The following is a 21,067-nucleotide window of genomic DNA, read 5'->3' as shown; positions in this document are numbered from 1 at the left end:
GAGGTTGCATACCAGCAAAAAAAACCATAAGTGACCCCATTTTATAGCTGTACCTGTCAGTGAATTCATCTAGGGGTTCAGTGATTCATTTGACACATTACCCGGATTCCGTACCAGTGAGACATGGCACCCTCAAACTAGTCCAGCTAAATCTGAACTTCAATATGGCACAGCTTTCCATCCAAGCTTTTCCCTGTGCCTCAGAAGCAGTTTTAGACCTCATATGTGGTATCAGTGTACTAAGGAGAAATTGCACAACACATTTTCGGGTCCATTTTCTCCTGTTACCCTTGTGCGAATGCAATATATACATTCCTTCAGGGGTCTAGTTTCCAAAATCGAGCCACTTGTGGGGAATTTCTAAATGTGACATGGCGTCCGCTAATTATTCTAGCACATTTTGCATTCAAAAAGTCAAATGGGCTCCTTCCCTTCAGAGCTCTGCCGTGCACCCAAACAGGAGTTTTCTCTAACATATGGGGTATCTGCGTACTCAAGAGATATTGCACAACAAATTAGTACATGCCTGCACAAGGCAATCTTGCCTTGCCCAGGCGTGTACTATGAAGGACAGAGAATGAACTTCAATCCAATATTGCAGCCAGCATGCAGCCAGCGGGTAAGGATAGGGTGAATCAAAAACCCAAAAACCCCGCCTCCATGGCTGAAGATTGTTCCCTCCAAATTCAGGTGACAGTGTCCCTTTAAGGGAATAGAAATTAAAAGTTTGAAAATTGCAAAATTTCCAATTTTTTTATTTTTTTTTTAACAAATAAACGTAATTCATATCAAGGAAATGTTACCACTATCATGAAGTACAATATGTCACCAGAAAAATAACTCCTAATTAGTGGGATCCATTGAAGAGTTCTAGAGTTATTACCTCAAAGTGACAGTGGTCAGAATTGAAAAAATTGGCCTGGTCAGGAAGGTGAAAACAGGCCCGGGGTTAAGGGGTTAACTCAAAATGTGAGGAGTAAATGTTGTATTTATCTCCATTCTTAAATGTAATGCCTTTTTTTTCTTCTTCTCTTCAATTCATCTTGCAGGGATTTTACTATCTTTTTGGATTCACGAAAGAGTATTATAACTCCCAGAGATGGTAAGAATTTTTCCTCTTTTTTAATTAAAACAATATTATTACTGTATTTGGCAAATATAATCTTACCAATGTTTTCAAAAGCCTAGCATTTTACAGTCCCAGCAAAGTGAATGAGATTTCTGAACTTTCATGCACATGTTGCTTATTTGAAGCAGATTCATATCTTCAGCATGTCAATTCTTGCAGGGTTTTTTATCCATTCTACTGACTAGTGAAAAAAACACATAAAAAAGGTGTCAAAATACGGAAATCGCTCATATTTTATGCACAAATCACGTTTTTGATGCAGAAATGTTTCCACCATATGTTACATATGCTACGTTACATAAGCACATATATTAAATGTTGTTGTAGTGTTAGTGTGTTAATATGCTCACCTGTGGCAGTCTTCTACAGTTTACGGCACTGTTCCTCTCCTCTTATGAGTCACGTGATGGTGATTCAGACTCCGCCGGGTCACGTCACTCTCTATCTGGAAGTGCCTTCTGCACTGTGAGATTATGGAGCGTCAGAACTATGCTCCATAGACTTTCATGGTAAAAGAGACTTCTGGCTCACACATAGAGCAGAGTGTGATCTGGAGAGTCTGAATTGCTGCCACGTGTCTCTAAAGAGGAGAGGAAGAACACAGGAAACTGGAGAAGACTGACAGGTGAGTATGTAAGGTTCTAGCAGGTATGCGGGATGCAGTGACGAGCAGGAGGCAGAGCAAGAGTTAAAGGGTTTTATATATATCGTTATCTCAACAGTAAATATTCCACGCAGGGAGTCAGGGGATGAAAATATACAGGCCCACAAAGTTTATATGACAATAAAGTAATTACAATGGGTGAAATAACGGGTTAACTTATCAGTCTCTGGTTCCTGGACGATGGTGGCTGGAAAATCCCACGATGGCACAGTTGGTGGCGCGAGAAGTCTCTGAGCCGGTTCTGGAGGAAAGTGTAGCACTGTCTCTGTCCGGCGACAAAGTATCCTGGTCTTCTTTCACATGGTCTTGTGATCCTGGAACGGGGTGCTGAACAGGGAAAGGTCTGCTGAACGGCTAAGGTTGTACAAAGTCCCAAGGGAGTCCGCAGATATCAAATGTACTGACCGGTCAGTGCTATTAAGGTCGGAGGACAACGAGGAGTTAGTCTCGGGGGCTGAACAGTTTTTATGTGTGGGGGATGGAATGATGCAAAACTGGCCTGTCAATTGGCATCGGTCAGTGGAGTGGGAGTCAACCTTCTCCTGTAGCGCACGCTCGGTACCCGCCAAAAGCCCAATTTCCCCATGCGCAGTCCCTTTTATATCACACTCGCCCACAGCAGTCAGGTGTAAAGGTCTACTCCAGTCAGAAAGTGCTTCCCCCGGCAACAATGGTGACAGTTCTGACAGTTATGGCCCGGACACGCAAGAGGGACCACTATTCAGGTCCATCTTCCTACATTCCCCCACTCCTTTAAATCGCCATTCCATGGACGAAAAGTTCTTGCGAAACATATTGTCATCTTACTCTCTTTAGTACACTTTGCTGCCAATGAAATGTTTCTGATCAAAGCAATTGGGGGGTTTGCCTGCTATTTGTTCAGATTGTCGTAAATTGGAAGGAGTAGTGGAGTTTCCTTGAGTGGTAGAATCAGATTGTACAGGAGGGAGCAATAGCGTATCTGTATTCTCGGGATCAGATTCTTTGGGGAATCGCAGGTCTTGGTTCCTCACTCTCTTCATCCTCTTCTTCCTCTACTATCATGGGAACTGACTCAGGAGTCTTTGGTGTCTCTTTTGCTCATACTGGGTCTTTTGATAGACAAGGCCAAAGTATGTTCCGCTGAACTATCCGAGTGGGAGAGCTCTGTTCTCCTTCAGGTTGACTCCGGTACACAGGCCTCTCAGAGCAGACTCGTCACTTTACCCAATATGGGTCCTTTTCAAACCAATTCTCCAGCTTATTCTCGCACTAAGACACGGTCTCCGACCTGAAGACCTGTTGTCCACGGTGGAGTCCTCTCAGCATGTTCTGACTCCCGAAACCTGGTCTGGACCAACCGATGCAAAGTCTGCAGGCCATAACGACGTTCTCAAACCCAGGAGGACACCCCCGTCCATGGTTAGTCCTCTACAGCAGGGGTCCCCAACTCCAGTCCTCAAGGCCCACCAACATGTCATGTTTTGAAGATTTCCTTAGTCTTGCCCAGGTAATAATTGCATCACCTGTGCAATGCAAAGGAAATCCTGAAAACATGACCTGTTGGTGGGCATTGAGGACTGGAGTTGGGGACCCCTGCTCTACAGGATCCAATTCTAACTCAGTAATTCACTTTCCAGCCTGACCGAATAGGAGAGAATAGGGGGTTTAACCCGTTGTTCGGTGCACTCGATTATTGTATATCCACACCACATCTGATACATAATCAGGCCATTGGGCCTTCCGATCTTCTTCCAGGATTCTCAACATTTGAATTAACGTTCAATTGAATCTCTCACAGGCGCCGTTTCCCTGGGGGTGATACGGTGTGGTGCCAATTAAGTACATGCAATGTAATTCTCCCATCACTTTACCAAAGAAACAGGCGCACTGGTCAGGATGAATCTGTGTCAGCCATCCGTTGAGTTGAATGAAATTTTTACAGATTACATATGCAACTGACTCTGCAGTTTGATCCCTGGTTGGGGTGACAACAACAAATTTTGTGAAGTGATCCACCATCACAAAACAATGCTCATACCCCTGGTAGGCCGGCCCGATGGTCAGATAGTCTATCATCAACAGCTCCAGGGGAGTGGATGTCACAATGGGCTGTATGGAGGCTGTGTGCTCCGGTGGTTTAGCCAAATAACATGCAAAACCAGCTCTACAAGTACCTTCCACGACCGCCTTTAACCGAGGATGAAAGATGAACCGTTGTAATCACTGAAAAGACTTCTCCTGACCAAAGTGCGCTCCATTTTCATGTGCTTCGGTGGCTATCTCAGATAACAATACTTCTGGAACTATGACTTGCCAGGTAGAACCCAGCTTTGCCTGAAGTTGCACTTTCCGATATATTAAACCATTCTTCATCTGAAGGCGTACCCACTGTCGAAGAATCCGCAGAGTCTCCTGGGACAAGGTACTCCTCTCTGCTAAACTGGGAAATCTCTTTAAGGTCACACACCATCTAAACAGAGCATGCTCACTTCCTTCTTGTTGTAACCGGACTCACTCATCCAGAGATCGGCCCAATACGCCCCACTGAGTCGGGATTTGTATCTGATCTTGTGTGTGCCACCACCGTCCTGGCGAGACCTAGGAACCTAGGGACCTCCTCACTTTCCAGTTCTTCATCTGTTCCACTCAGATTTAGCATGTTTCACCCTAGATAGGGCATCTGCATGAGTGTTCTCCGCTCCTCTTTTGTAAGCAACTTTGTATTGGAACTTTGCCATTCTGGCCACCTATCATTGTTCTAGACTGCCCAGTCTCGCATTCTCCAGGTGAGCCAAAGGGTTGTTATCGGTACGTACGAGCACTTCAGAACTGGACAAATATTTTGTGAACTTCTCTGTTACAGCCCACACCAACGCCAGCAGCTCCAACTTAAAGGAGCTGTAATTTTCCGGATGTTTGGAATCGTGAAGTGATCGATTTGCGTAAGTGATCACCCTCTCTCTCCTAACCTGTATCTGTGACAATACAGCCCCAAGTCCATGCAAGCTCCCATCTGTGTGGAGAATAAACGGTTGAGAAAAGTCCGCGTAGGCCAACATAGGAGCTTCCTTCAATGCCTTCTTCAAATCTTGAAAAGCTTCCTCCTGGTGTTCCTTCCAACTAATGTTCCAGTTCTTTGCACCCGAGGGCACTCCTTTAAGCAGTTTCAGCAGTGGTCTTGCTCGTCAGGCAAAATTCTTCACAAAGCCGCGGTAATACCCTGTAAATCCCAGGAATGCTCTAACATCTTTCATCATCTCTGGAGTGGGCCAATCCTGTATCACCACGCTCTTTTCTCGACATGGTTTCACCCTGTCAATAGAAACAACATGGCCCATGTGCTCAATATGAGTGCGGAACAAATGACATTTCTGAGGTTTTACCTTAAATCCGTGCTTTTGAAGGCGATTCAACACCTGTTCCAGTCGTTGGAGATGTTCCTCAAATGAAGCAGCGTATAATATAATGTCATCTAGATAGATAAGCATTGCCTCAAAATTCAAATCGCGCAGACACCTTTCCATGAGACGTTGAAAAGTTCCGGGAGCATTGCCCAAGCCGAATGGTATTCGTTTGAATTCATACAGGCCCATGGGTAGAATAGAAGCCATCTTTGCTCGATCCTGTTTGGACATCGGCACTTGCCAATAACCGCTGGCGAGGTCCAATGTAGAAAAAAAATTGGCTTTTCCTAGAGCAGACAGTAATTCCTCAATCCTGGGTAATGGGTATGAGTCTCTCACAGTACAAGCATTAAGCTTTCGGTAATCCACACAAAAACGCAGAGTCCCATCCTTCTTCTGCACCAGCACTATCGGAGCAGCCCATGGACTCTGACTCTCTCTGATGACACCTTTCTGCAACATCTGTCCCAACATGCTCTTCACCGCTTGGTACAGATGTGGTAGGATTTGCCGATAGCATTCTCTAATAGGCGCGGTATTTCTAGTAGGTATCTGATGTGTGATGGCTGTGGTGCAGCCAAAATTGTCTTTATGACGAGAGAACACATCCCTATATTGCCCTATCAGAGCTTCCACCTGTTGCACTTGTGGCTGAGTGAGTCTGGCCATTTGGCCCACATTTGTTCCAGGACAAGTCGTCCATCCTGAATATGTTGGAGCTCCGGTGATGAAGAGGAGTTCACCGTCACTGTCCAGGGGTCTCCTTGCTGCACCTCCAGCTGTATGGTCTGAGATGGTACTGTCTCTTCAGGCATACTCACAATCCGGGCCACTTCAAATTTTGGGGAGAACTGTGAGGTCCCGAGCCTCCAAATTGATGCAGCATACAGGAACAGTCCCATCAAGCATAATGGCCAAAGTACGTGCCACCAAGAATCCCGAGGGAAGTTGCTCCAAGAAAGAAGGCTCAATTTGGATCTCAACTCCTTCCAAAGTGAGTACTGTTTGTCCAGGTGGTAGAATGAGTTTGGAAGAAGCGGGAATGAACACTTTTCCTAACACTCCTCCTTCATGGCAAGATTCTTGAGCTTGTGCTGCACACACGAACTGTTGGAATACTCTTCTTTGAGGAGTATGTAAATTCCATTCCTTCAGAGTCTCGTTAGAGGGCTCATTGATGAGGAGACTCCCAAATTCTTTCAAAACATTCATCCTTAGGGTGACTGTATGTCCGCTACTCACTTCTCCCTGGGTCAGCACCACAGCCTTTCGTCCCAGATCTTTTCCACAAATGGAGATTTGCATCCACACCTCCCCAGCGACCGAGATGGGCAGTTGGTTGGCGGCCATCAGCTTTATAACTGGGCCCCACTCAGGCCACCTTGCTTCAGGAAAATGTCACCGGAAGTATGTTTCAGGCATCGTTGTTACCTGTGAACCTGTGTCCACCAAGCAGAACACTGCATGACCATCAAATTTGGCCCAAACTAGAGGACACGCTGAAGCTAGACTTGTGGGACGTCCACTACTCCTCCGCATCTGTTCTGGCTCTGGCTCGGAGCCTGTTATTTTAACAGACGTGGGTTGGAACTCTTTCCCGACATGTACACTCCCGCTCTATATGTCCATTTTTGCCACAATTAAAGCAAGCGAGAGGTCTTACAAAGCATTCTAGTGTCATGGCGGGACTCTGAGCCTTCCCTGTCCCCTGAAACATTTGCAGCAGTCTCTGACTTCTTTTTAACGTCAGCCAATTCTCCTTTTATATCCAGAAGTTCTCTCTCTGTTTCATCATCGTGTCCCGTAAACCTGTCACTAGAAGTTCTTGCCGTATTATGTCCATAGGGCCTATACCAACGCCATCCTTCCTGATAATCGCAGTAATTCCTGCAGTTAATTTAATTAGAGGCCTGAAATGGCATAATTTTGAGCGCACTGATATGCCATCCGTGTAACGGTCAAACACCAGTTAAAAATATCTGGCCTGTAGGTAACTATTTTTTTTCACCAAACTGGTGTCAATATCTTGGCTAAGACAGAGCAAAATAATTTAAATGGAGGCCTGAAATGGCACAATTTTGAGCGCATTGATATGTGATCCAGTTTAAAATATCTGACCTGTAGGTAACTCTTTTTTTCCAGCAAACTGGTGTCAATAACTTGGGTAAGACACTGCAAACATATTTAAATAGAGGACTGAAATGGCACAATTTTGAAGGCACTGATATGTGATCCGTGTGATGGACAAACCCCAGTTTAATAAAATAGCTGGATTTTTTACTCTATAATATGGAAAGGATCTAGCTGTATTCTGCAGTGCCAACAAGCAAATGGAGCAGAAAAATGGTGTTCTCTGGATTGCTTTAAAAGCAAATAATCAGAATTAAGATCCAAAAAAATATTCCTGGCTTCTGATGATACCTGGAGCTATGTCTAGAAATATATGTAATAGACAACAGCAGCAGCAGACAGAACTGGAATAGACCCTCTTGCTATATGCACTGAATTCTGCCACATACACTGACTGACTGCCTAACACTGATATCTATGCAGCTTTATTAGTGCTCAGAAGGACTGGTAGTTGAGATGGATATGTGTATTATTTATGGTATACCCACACTAAGTACGAAGCAAACAAATCTCTCCCTAACTCAGCAACAACTCTCCCTACACTGCTTAATTCCGGAGCAGACTATGATGAGCATGGCAGCGCCCGGTCTGATATAGACCTGATAACGCTTTGTGGCCAGCCAATCGCTGTAATGCCACAACCAACAACTACTAAGAGCAGCAAACATGCAGGGCGGTGACCCAAGCTCCCGCCAGCCGCCAAGCAAAGTGAGATGCTCGCTCATCACTACTCATCACTATTAACTACCAATTTTGAGCTTACATTCAACATTTTTTTTATTACTATTGTTATTTTATAAGCAGAAGATGACTCATGTTCTGTAATCTTTCTTAATTTCCTAGATCCTGAGATTCGGCAGTTGTACCTACAGCTTTGTCAGTATAAAAATCATGCGCTATGGAGGATACATGGATATTTCCAGGAGGATCTGATTTGTATTGTGGAAAAGTTGAATATTGGTCATTTCTTGGATGAGTTGCATTCTCGATATGTTTGTGAAGTCTCTGTAAGAACGCTGACTTTAATGTTAAAACTATAGTGCTATATCCAGTATTGTACAAAACAAACATTTTAGGCAGGTGTGGAAAAATGCTGCATTGTAAGAATAGTTAAAAAAAGTTATTGGTTTTATTTTTACTAATTAATAAAATACAAAGTGAATGAACAAAACAGAAATTACAAGCCAGAGCTGGTATGTCACTCTCCACAAGGAGAAACCTTACCCCTTAGACCCCAGTCCAGAGCCTCTCACCTAGCCAAATCAGTTCTCATCCCTAAATGTGTTGTTTTTTACTTCACCTCCTGCATGTGGCATTTCCTTTTAGGGGAATTTCAAATGGGACATCATCAGGAGGCAGGAGCTACACTCACTTCCCCGCAAAGTCTTGTAATCCCGTCTGGAACAAGATGTCATCAGGGGCAATGCTGAAGTCACTTACCACTCCAACAAAAAGTTAAATTTGTTTCAGCACAAAAAAAAAAAAAAGATATTTACGTAAGCACCCAATCTTTAATCCAACGTCAGCCATCTTTGATTTGGACCTGTGAGAGCGTAGATAAACCAATAACATTTTAGGAAAATTTTCTGTTTACAACTTTTTCTTTAAAACTGTCCTTTATATAATATGATCTTTTATGTCTTTTAGCGTTACGAGAGTCTAGAAAAGGATAGAAAGACCTTGGCCAGGACGTTACTACAGGATATTTATGACAAAGGAAGAGCAGCTGTGATAGGATTGTGGGCTAGTCTTTATGTCTTACAGAAGCGTCAGTATTTCCCCAGTCTCCACGCTGTCCTGGAAGAGCTCCGTCACAGAGGTAACATTGTGTGTGGGAATTATACAGTGTCTGGCGAAAAAAATAATATGTGGCATGTTTCTCATCTAATATTACATAGGTGTTCTCTGGAAAATGTACCTGATGAATAGCTCAATAATACAAAGACTCCATACTCTAGCATGTGTACTGCCTGCATTAGTTTTACCTTTGTACTGTTCTTTATATGGCCATTATGCATAGTATTGTTGTACTGCTGTACATGCTTTAAATCTGTGCATAAGCAGCAGTCTTATGGTGGAGATTAGATAAGTCTGAGATATGTCAACCTGAGGTTCTGGAGTCAACAGCAAGTTTAATTTCTAGAGATATGGATGCTGAGGCCACCTAGAAAGATAATTGCCTTATAGAATGAACGGACACAGGATGTAGTGTGTAGACCTCGAACGGAAGGTGCTATAGAGCTAAAGGATTGCCCTTAGAGGAGAAGCACATTTCACTACACTACAACCCAGTTTATCTGCTCAACGATGGACTGGTCCACCAGAGGACCGGATAATCCTTCAGTGGGCCCTGGCTCATTCTTCAGGATTTTCCAAAGCAGCAGACCTTGCAGCCACTATGGGGCCCTTTAGTCAGGGAGAATCTACTGTAGTGCCAAACTTCATTGGGAAACACTTGTTGTTATCTGAATTTCAACAGCAACTGCATCTTTGTGAATTAATACAATGGTAGGGGAGCGAGCTGATGGCCCTCTCCTCTGCCATTCAGCATGTGCATCTAAGACCTAGTGGCAAGCGCAATAACATGTCTGTAAAGCGCTGCGGAACATGTTAGCGCTATATAAAATTAAAGATTGTTATTATTAACATCACTAGATCACAACTTATGTGCTGAGTCTGATACCATACACTACAGAGACAGGAGCAGTGCACAGGTGTAAATGTGTAAATGCATCAAGAAGAGTATTATTTAGTATTATTTTATCAGTCGTTACTTGTGGAGGTCCAATATTCTATATAGGAGAGCTGTAGTGGCCAACATTCTGTATTTGGGGAGCTATGGAGGCCATATATACAGTGGGGCAAAAAAGTATTTAGTCAGTCAGCAATAGTGCAAGTTCCACCACTTAAAAAGATGAGAGGCGTCTGTAATTTACATCATAGGTAGACCTCAACTATGGGAGACAAACTGAGGAAAAAAAATCCAGAAAATCACATTGTCTGTTTTTTTATCATTTTTTTTGCATATTATGGTGGAAAATAAGTATTTGGTCAGAAACAAACAATCAAGATTTCTGGCTCTCACAGACCTGTAACTTCTTCTTTAAGAGTCTCCTCTTTCCTCCACTCATTACCTGTAGTAATGGCACCTGTTTAAACTTGTTATCAGTATAAAAAGACACCTGTGCACACCCTCAAACAGTCTGACTCTAAACTCCACTATGGTGAAGACCAAAGAGCTGTCAAAGGACACCAGAAACAAAATTGTAGCCCTGCACCAGGCTGGGAAGACTGAATCTGCAATAGCCAACCAGCTTGGAGTGAAGAAATCAACAGTGGGAGCAATAATTAGAAAATGGAAGACATACAAGACCACTGATAATCTCCCTCGATCTGGGGCTCCACGCAAAATCCCACCCCGTGGGGTCAGAATGATCACAAGAACGGTGAGCAAAAATCCCAGAACCACGCGGGGGGACCTAGTGAATGAACTGCAGAGAGCTGGGACCAATGTAACAAGGCCTACCATAAGTAACACACTACGCCACCATGGACTCAGATCCTGAAGTGCCAGACGTGTCCCACTGCTTAAGCCAGTACATGTCCGGGCCCGTCTGAAGTTTGCTAGAGAGCATTTGGATGATCCAGAAGAGTTTTGGGAGAATGTCCTATGGTCTGATGAAACCAAACTGGAACTGTTTGGTAGAAACACAACTTGTCGTGTTTGGAGGAAAAAGAATACTGAGTTGCATCCATCAAACACCATACCTACTGTAAAGCATGGTGGTGGAAACATCATGCTTTGGGGCTGTTTCTCTGCAAAGGGGCCAGGACGACTGATCCGGGTACATGAAAGAATGAATGGGGCCATGTATCGTGAGATTTTGAGTGCAAACCTCCTTCCATCAGCAAGGGCATTGAAGATGAAACGTGGCTGGGTCTTTCAACATGACAATGATCCAAAGCACACCGCCAGGGCAACGAAGGAGTGGCTTCGTAAGAAGAATTTCAAGGTCCTGGAGTGGCCTAGCCAGTCTCCAGATCTCAACCCTATAGAAAACCTTTGGAGGGAGTTGAAAGTCCGTGTTGCCAAGCGAAAAGCCAAAAACATCACTGCTCTAGAGGAGATCTGCATGGAGGAATGGGCCAACATACCAACAACAGTGTGTGGCAACCTTGTGAAGACTTACAGAAAACGTTTGACCTCTGTCATTGCCAACAAAGGATATATTACAAAGTATTGAGATGAAATTTTGTTTCTGACCAAATACTTATTTTCCACCATAATGTGCAAATAAAATGTTAAAAAAACAGACAATGTGATTTTCTGGATTTTTTTTTCTCAGTTTGTCTCCCATAGTTGAGGTCTACCTATGATGTAAATTACAGACGCCTCTCATCTTTTTAAGTGGTGGAACTTGCACTATTGCTGACTGACTAAATACTTTTTTGCCCCACTGTGTATATATATATATATATATATATATATATATATATATATATATATATATATATATATATATATATATATATATACATACACAGTGGGTATTCTAGAATATGCATGTCCACATAGTATATTGCCCGGCCACGTAGTATATTGCCCAGCCATGTAGTATATTGCCCAGTCACGTAGTATATTGCCTAGCCACGTAGTATATTGCCCAGCCATGTACTGTATTGCCCAGTCACGTAGTATATTGCCCAGCCACGTAGTATATTGCCCAGTCACATAGTATATTGCTCAGTGACGTAGTATATTGCCCAGCCACGTAGTATATTGCCCAGTTACGTAGTATATTGCCCAGTGACATAGTATACAGCACAGAGCCACGTAGTATATTGCACAGTGACGTAGTATACAGCACAGAGCCACATAGTACACTATGTTCCAAATTATTATGCAAATTACATTTTTATCGGATTTTCCTAAATGGTTGGTGCAAATGACAGCCAGTCTAATAAAAGTAATCAACCGTTAGAGTATACATCGAATTTTATTGGAGAAACCTCCCAATGATAACAGTATAATCTCCAAAATGAATAAAAACTTAAAATGCACTGTTCCAAATTATTAGGCACAGTAGAATTTATAAACATTCGATATGTTTAAAAGAACTGAAAATGCTCATTTGTGGAATTTGCAGCATTAACAGGTCACATTCACTGAACAAAAAAGCTATTTAACTCCAAAACATCCTAACAGGCCAAGTTACATGTTAACATAGGACCCCTTCTTTGATATCACCTTCACAGTTCTTGCATCCATTGAACTTGTGAGATTTTGGAGAGTTTCTGCTTGGATTTCTTTGCATGAAGTCAGAATTGCCTCCCAGAGCTGCTGTTTTGGTGTGAACTGCCTCCCACCCTCATAGATCTTTTGCTTGATGATACTCCAAAGGTTCTCTATAGGGTTGAGGTCAGGGGAAGATGGTGGCCACACCATGACTTTATCTCCTTTTATGCCCATAGCAGCCAATGACTCAGAGGTATCCTTTGCAGCATGAGATGGTGCATTGTCATGGATGATGATGATTTTGCTCCTGAAAGCACGTTTCTGCCTTTAGACCATGGAAGAAAGTTGTCAGTCAGAAACTCTATATACTTTGCAGAGGTCATTTTCACACCTTCAGGAACCTTAAAGGGCCCTACCAGCTGTTTCTCAATGATTCCGGCCCAAAACATGACTCCTCCACCTCCTTGCTGACGTTGCAGCCTTGTTGGGACATGGTGGCCATCCACTACTCCATCCATTTGGACCATACAGGGTTACTCAACACTTATCAGTAAACAAGACTGTTGGAAAATAGTCTTCATGTATGTGTGGGCCCAATGCAACCATTTCTGCTTGTGAACACTGTTTAAGGGTGACCGAATAGTAGGTTTACGCACCACAGCAAGCTTTTGAAGGATCCTACACCTTGAGGTTCGAGGGACTCTAGAGGGACCAGCAGCTTCAAATATCTGTTTGCTGGTTTGTAATGGCTTTTTAGCACCTGCTCTCCTAATCTGATGAACTTGCCTGGCAGAAATCTTCCTCATTATGCCTTTATCAGCACAAACATCTGTGCTCAGATACAGCCACAAATCTCTTAGCAGTACGATGATCACCCTTAAGTTTTTGGAAAATTTCTAATGTTTTCATCCCTAGACCAAGGCATTGCACTATTTGATGCTTTTCAGCAGCAGAGAGATCCTTTTTCTCTCCCATGTTACTTGAAAACTGTGACCTGCTTAATAATGTGGAACAACATTTTTAAGTAGTTTTCCTTTAATTAGAATCACCTGGAAAACGAATTATCACATGTGCTTAAGATTGATTTCAGTGATCCATTGAGCCCTGAGACACAACACCATCCATGAGTTTATTTGAAAAACAAAACAATTAAATCTTTATGACACTTAAATCCAATTTGCATAATAATTTGGAACACAGTGTATATTGCCCAGCCATGTAGTATATTGGCCAGTCACGTAGTATATTGCCCAGCTACGTAGTATATTGCCCAGCCACGTATGTCACAGGTTAAAAAATAAAAAATAAACATATACCCACCTTCCGAGGGAGCCCTTGTAGTCATGTCGCCTGTGTGCGGTGCACTCGGCAGCTTCCGGTCCCAGGGTTGGTAGCGCAGGACCCGTGATGACGTCACGGTCACATGACCGTGACGTCATGGCAGGTCCTTCTCGCACAGGCGCGCAGAACCTGTGATGAGGTTGTGGTCACATGACCGTGACATCATGGCAGGTCCTTGTCGCATACCATCCTTGCCACCGGAACCTGCCGCTTGCATGGAGCGGTCACCGGAGCGTCGCAAGGAGCGGGAAAGGCGCCGGAATGTGAGTATATGATGATTTTTTTATTTTTTTTATTTATTTTTTTTTAACATTAGATCTTTTTACTATTGAGGCTGCATAGGCCTCAAAAAAAAAAAAGTTGGTCACACAGGGTTGATAGCAGCGTTAATGTAGTGCGTTACACCGCGGTCCATTAACACTGGCATTAATCCTGTGTGAGGGCTGACTGGAGGGGAGTATGGAGCGGGCACTGACTGCGGGGAGGAAGGAGTGGCCATTTTTCCACCAGACTGTGTCGGTCGCTGATTGGTCGTGGCGACTTGGATTTCTATGACAGACAGAGGCCGCGACCAATGAATATCTGTGACAGACAGACAGAAAGACGGAAGTGACCCTTAGACAATTATATAGTAGATATAGCTGTATATAGGTAGATGTGGTGGTCATCATACTGTATATAGCGTGGTCAGTGTCATGACCTCACAATGTGTCTGTGATCTCCCTTCAGGGATATTTTATGGGAGGTTTCCCTTATTTTCTAGAAGCCTGCCAGATGTTTTAGGAGAATTTCTATATGCAATCCACAGTGAAACTATAACGCTTTAGTCTGCACAAAACTCTTTTTCAGATGAAAGGATTGCCACCAGGCTTATCTGCTCGCCACACAGAGTGGATTCTCACTATTCCTCAGAGCGGTATGTCTACTGAAGCCTTTAACTTCATCTTGACCGCGTATGGCCAATATGGGTTTTACAGCATATTAACCCCTCTCCCCACCATCCTAGAAAACATCCCCTTGTTCACAATAATCAATACAAAACATAACACGTTAAGTTCTTTGGATAAATCGGCCACAGTGGCCAGTTTATTAACAAACAATGACATAAATAAAAAATTTTAACAATACATCTGCAAAAGCTTGAGGGGAGGGTTCTTGGAACTAAAAGATCTGGCTTACTATCGGCAAAACCACAACAGAATTGAACCAACACTTTTTTTTACCCTTAACCATAACCACCAGCTCGAGGGCACCATGTAACCCTTTCCGGGCAGAAAAAAAATCAAAGCTACCGAGGTAGATCCCCGTCCAGAGCCCATAACCAAAAGCCAGATCAACCCGCAGCCAATTAACTTATCGTAATTTAACATGCAATTCCTTCCCCCAATAAACATCGTCAACTCCAAGAACCCCACCCCCCCGCCAACCACGAAAAAGCCCTGACCACCTCAGGCTCGTGAGTGCCCCACCACCATCAGTGCCCTCTCCAACCCTTCTTGTATTGCGAGCGCCCACAAAGTTACCAATCCCAGATTCCAAATCAAAGTGCCTTACAGAAATGCCCCCATTCCTAGATACAAAAATCGACACAGCCCTATTCAGTTTTACCCTAGCCCTATTAATCCCCTTTAAAGACCATGCCGCCCTCCATGTTTTCCTTGGCACGATGTCTGACCACACAATCAACATCCCTGGAAAATATACCCATAATCTCAACAAATCAAAGCAAATATCCCTAATAAATTCCCTAACTGGTTTCGTCCCCAAATCATTCCCACGCAGAAGCGCCCTATCTTATCTAGCAGCCCGGGCAAACTCTGACAATGCCCTGCTCCACAACATACCTCTAAACCGTAACTATCTAATGACCACTCTGTCCCTACTAAAGCCCATGTCACGAAGTGACTGTCCTGGTGTAACACGCCCTGACGGGTCGGTCACAAAACGACGGAACACACAAGGGTACACCGGGGACACTTTAACAATGGTGGCAGAGGCGTAGCTAGAGCTTTTGCCGCCCGGGGCTGTTCCCGAGTTTGGCGCCCCCCCCGGCTCAATACACACAAACGTTACCAAAAATGGTTTTCCTGTTTTGTAGAACTTAAACTGGGCCTAATGGTGTCACCCCCACATGCCACACCTGTGACTTAATACCACCACACCATGACCAGGCCACATAGTGACCGAATAATACTACATACAAGGGACAAATGCCACCGCACCATTTCCAGACCACATATTACCACCACATAGTGACTGAATACTACAATACTGATCAGTAATAAAAAAAAAAAACACAATACTATCACCATAAGTGCCAGTATTCACAGGAGATCTGTACTTAGTATGCAGTGTCTGTGTAGAGGTAATACAGAGATCACTGGTGACATTATACACAGGACCTCTATATAGTATACAGTGTATAGTGTCAGTGTATAGGTAACACTGACTCACCAGTGACGTCTCTAGGTGAAGTCCTTCATCTTTCATCCAGCACAGACCGCCATCATTCCTTCCAGCCAGGACTCGTTTCTGCAGGAAATAACACAGTTATCTCGAGCTCCGCTTGCAGAACACATTACTTAATTTTTCACAACTTCTACATTACATCACATGAAGAAAAAAAGGTGATATAGTGTCACTCTGCACAGTAACAGGCCTGCCCCCCATTTAAAACAGTATACTAAAAAAATAAAATAAATACATCACTGCAGTAATAATATCCCTTAATTATCCCCTATGGTAACACTATTCCCCATCCTGGCCCCGTTTATCTCATTCCTGGCTCCAGCCATATGTTCTCGCATCCTGCCCTCATGAGTATCCATTCTACCCCATATGATCTCCCCATCCTGCCCCACCAGCCTCCATCGTATCCGTCCTGCCCCATGATCCAATCCTGCCCCGTGTCTCCAATCATGCCCCGTATCTACATTCTGCCCATGCCTCAAGTCCTGCCCCCAGTGTGTCCAGCATATTACCCCCATGTTGTCCAGCAATATGCCCCAGTGTGTCCAGCATATTACCCCCATGTTGTCCAGCAATCTGCCCCAGTGTGTCCAGCATATTACCCCCAGTGTGTCCAGCAATCTGCCCCAGTATGTCCAGCACTGCCCCCAGTGTGTCCAGCAATCTGCCCCAGTGTCCAGCCTTTCCCCAGTGTGTCCAGCAGTCTGCCCCAGTGTGTCCAGCATATTACCCCCAGTGTGTCCAGCAATCTGCCCCAGTGTCCAGCCTTTCTCCAGTGTGTCCAGCTTTGGCCCAGTGTGTCCAGCATATTACCCCCAGTGTGTCCAGCAATCTGCCCCAGTGTCCAGCATTGCCCCAGTGTGTCCAGAAGTCTGCCCCAGGGTCTCCAGCATTGCCTCAATGTGTCCAGAAATCTGCCCCAGGGTCTCCAGTATTGCCCCAGTGTGTCCAGCAATCTGCCCCATGGTCTCCTGTATTGCCCCAGTGTGTCCAGCATTCTGCCCCATGGTCTCCAGTATTGCCCCGGGGTGTCCAGCAATCTGCCCCATGGTCTCCAGTATTGCCCCGGTGTGTCCAGCAATCTGCCCCATGGTCTCCAGTATTGCCCCAGTATGTCCAGAAGTCTGTCCCAGGGTCTCCAGCATTGCCTCAATGTGTCCTGAAATCTGCCCCATGGTCTCCAGTATTCAGTGTGTCCAGCTATCTGCCCCATAGTCTCCTGTATTGCCCCAGTGTGTCCAGCATTCTGCCCCATGGTCTCCAGTATTGCCCCAGTGTGTCCAGCATTCTGCCCCATGGTCTCCAGTATTGCCCCAGTGTGTCCAGCAATCTGCCCCATGGTCTCCAGTATTGCCCCAGTATGTCCAGAAGTCTGCCCCAGGGTCTCCAGCATTGCCTCAATGTGTCCTGAAATCTGCCCCATGGTCTCCAGTATTCAGTGTGTCCAGCAATCTGCCCCATAGTCTCCTGTACTGCCCCAGTGTGTCCAGCATTCTGCCCCATGGTCTCCAGTATTGCCCCAGTGTGTCCAGCATTCTGCCCCATGGTCTCCAGTATTGCCCAGCAATCTGCCCCATAGTCTCCTGTATTGCCCCAGTGTGTCCAGCAATCTGCCCCATGGTCTCCTGTATTGCCCCAGTGTGTCCAGCAATCTGCCCCATGGTCTCCTGTATTGCCCCAGTGTGTCCAGCATTCTGCCACATGGTCTCCTGTATTGCCCCAGTGTGTCCAGCATTCTGCCCCATGGTCTCCAGTATTGCCCCAGTGTGTCCAGCAATCTGCCCCATAGTCTCCTGTATTGCCCCAGTGTGTCCAGCAATCTGCCCCATGGTCTCCTGTATTGCCCCAGTGTGTCCAGCAATCTGCCCCATAGTCTCCTGTATTGCCCCAGTGTGTCCAGCATTCTGCCCCATGGTCTCCAGTACTGCCCCAGTGTGTCCAGCATTCTGCCACATAGTCTCCAGTACTGCCCCAGTGTGTCCAGCATTCTGCCACATGGTCTCCTGTATTGCCCCAGTGTGTCCAGCATTCTGCCCCAGGGTCTCCAGTATTGCCCCAGTGTGTCCAACAATCTGCCCCATAGTCTCCTGTATTGCCCCAGTGTGTCCAGCAATCTGCCCCATGGTCTCCTGTATTGCCCCAGTGTGTCCAGCAATCTGCCCCATAGTCTCCTGTACTGCCCCAGTGTGTCCAGCATTCTGCCCCATGGTCTCCAGTACTGCCCCAGTGTGTCCAGCAATCTGCCCCATGGTCTCCAGTATTGCCCCAGCCCCAGACAGTCAGACATAAAGAAAAAAAAAAAAAGTAAAATCCTCACCTCTCCCGTTCCTAGCGCAGGTCCGGTGCAGCCAGTCAGCGTCTCTCCGGCTCTGCGACGCTCAGGACAGAGAGGCGCGCACAGTAGTGACGTCATCGCGCCCTCTGCTCTGAGACGTCGCAGAGTCAGAGGACGCTGAAGCCGCAGGAACCAGGAGAGGTGAGTATTGGGGCGGGGGTGGGGGCGGGGCCCGGTGGTGGGGGGAGCTGGCCCTGGTCGTGGCGGCGGACGGCGCCGCCCGAAGATTTAAAGGGGCGTTTTTTTTTTTTGTTTTTTTTTTGCTTCTTCTCCTGCAGCGCCGGCCGCCCCCCGCATTGTGCCGCCCGGGGCGGACCGCCCCCCCCGCACCCCCCTTCCTACGCCACTGAATGGTGGGCCCTGACGGTAGGGAACGGGGAATGGGCACCTCCTGCACTCACCTGAGGCTGTGCCCTGATCTTACTACCGTCCCTATACGGGTTCTTTCAACCCGTCGCCGACCAGGATACCTTGTCCCTCACTTGCCCTGCTCTAATCCCTATGTAGGGAACTGGCAGGTGAGAGCACTGGTCCCACCGCTGCACTAATACAACACAAGGAGAGTTACACAACAAAGGGACAAAGAAACAATAACACCACACTTAGCTTTCCCTGCTGCAATGCACCGCACAGCAGAGTAAGGCACCAGGAATGAGGATTCAGCTGCAGAACCAAAGCACTTAGCAAGCAGCAATTCCAGCAAGGTTGGTATCCAAAGGACCTGTATAACAAACAATCAGCTGATGCACCAGGTGACCTTTTAAAGGAAGGTGGAAGTGGTAACAAACATCAGCTGACCCAGCAGCAATGCAATGCAATATCACCAGCGGCCACCGGGGGGAGAAAACTGCATTAACCCCCAATGACCAGAAAGGAAAAAACGTTTTAATGTGAAGGAGACCAGATCTGCCACAGATCCAAACATAGATCGTGACAGCCCAATTGCCTACCATCCAGTCTAGTGTTGGCCCGAAGCGCACCCCAATGTAGAAATGAGTGTCCAAAAATCCAGGTCAATAAGGGATTCCCACCTGAAAAAACATGACAACAATTAATGACAAGCACAAAATTACAAACCCCCAACTACCTAATGACGTACATAAGTCGGATAACGGTTTGAACTCCATCTGCCAATCCGCTTAATCACCTCAGCTCCCAATCCCAGACCATCTGCCTCTGAAGCAGCACCAATTCTGAAAGAGTGCAACCCATATCTATTGAGGTTGAGGCCCAATTCTACCAACCCTTTTTTTTTAACACTGCCATAAACTGAAAACATGACAAAAATGCCCCCCCCCCCTTATAACATAATAATGGGCCCAACCTCCTGGACCACAAACTCCAGTAGTCTTCCAAACAACGCTGTGGGCACATCAAATACCCTTCAATCCTTCCAAGCACCACCCGCTTACCCCCTCCCAATTGATCCGTTTTGGAATGCCTAATCCAAAAAGCAATACCACCCATCCAAAACTCCACATCCTCCGCTAGCAAACCCCCCAGCCCTGTTTTTATTGGGAGACACCAGCTCACCCAGTCGCCACAAAAAATGCCAAAGAAAAAGCCAACCTAAAAAGCACCGCCTCAAAATGAGAACAACAAATACTCTCCACTATACTATTTCTCCATCGCGCTAAACGAGATGGGTCTATGCTTGTCAAGACTCTTACTCTTATTGCCACTCCAAAAACCCTTTAATGCCTGCTTTATCAAAAAAAATTTGGGAATATCCACAGACCCCTGAAGCTTAAAACCAAGCGCAAGGCCGGCAATAAACTTATTAACCTTTGAAACGGACCAACCACTTTCAGCAGCCCAACCTACCAAACCCAACATCGCCAATATCCTATCACCGTCCGACTCCACTGATCCCCACTGACCTGGCCAACTTTCCCATATTTGCCATGCAGATTCATAAGCTGACCATGTGTGGCTTGTATCTGAAGCTTTTATCAACCGTCCTCTTCGTCCGCAACAATCTGCCACAAATGTGAAAGGCATCCTGCTCCTGAGGCCTCCGTGTCTGGTGCCAACTCCCGGAAACGCTCTCACTGCGAATGAGATAAAGCATCCGCTATAGAATTTTGAACACCTGGCACGTGTACTGCAGAAATCCTGGCATTCAATTCCAGGCACCGAAAAACTAATTCCCTCACCAACCTAATCACAGGGGAAGATGAAGCAGACAAGCTGTTGATCACCGAAACCACACTCAAATTATCACAATGAAACCTAACTCTCCGATTTTCAAACATGTCACCCCAAACCCAGACCACCACCACAATTGGGAATAACTCTAGTCGTGCAAGATTCTTGGTGAAGCCTTTTTGACGCCACCATTCCGGCCACAACCCCACACTCCACCTACCACCACAAT

General features: G+C 45.5%; 1 protein-coding gene across 2 annotated transcripts in view; it reads left to right on the top strand.

Moving 5' to 3' along the window:
- Window positions 1-21,067, top strand: part of LOC138639649 (NACHT, LRR and PYD domains-containing protein 3-like) — a 515,752-nt gene that overhangs the window by 261,142 nt on the left and 233,543 nt on the right. For both annotated transcript variants that reach the window (XM_069728773.1, XM_069728772.1), the window contains 3 exons: window positions 1,050-1,102; window positions 8,153-8,316; window positions 8,957-9,128. In XM_069728773.1, the coding sequence (XP_069584874.1) occupies window positions 1,050-1,102; window positions 8,153-8,316; window positions 8,957-9,128 (389 nt within the window). The remainder of the gene's footprint in view (window positions 1-1,049; window positions 1,103-8,152; window positions 8,317-8,956; window positions 9,129-21,067) is intronic.

Source organism: Ranitomeya imitator, chromosome 1, assembly GCF_032444005.1.
Source record: "Ranitomeya imitator isolate aRanImi1 chromosome 1, aRanImi1.pri, whole genome shotgun sequence".
NCBI classification, from domain to species: Eukaryota; Metazoa; Chordata; class Amphibia; order Anura; family Dendrobatidae; genus Ranitomeya; species Ranitomeya imitator.
Note: the sequence above shows the minus strand (reverse complement) of the source record. Positions and strands in the feature narration are given on the sequence as shown.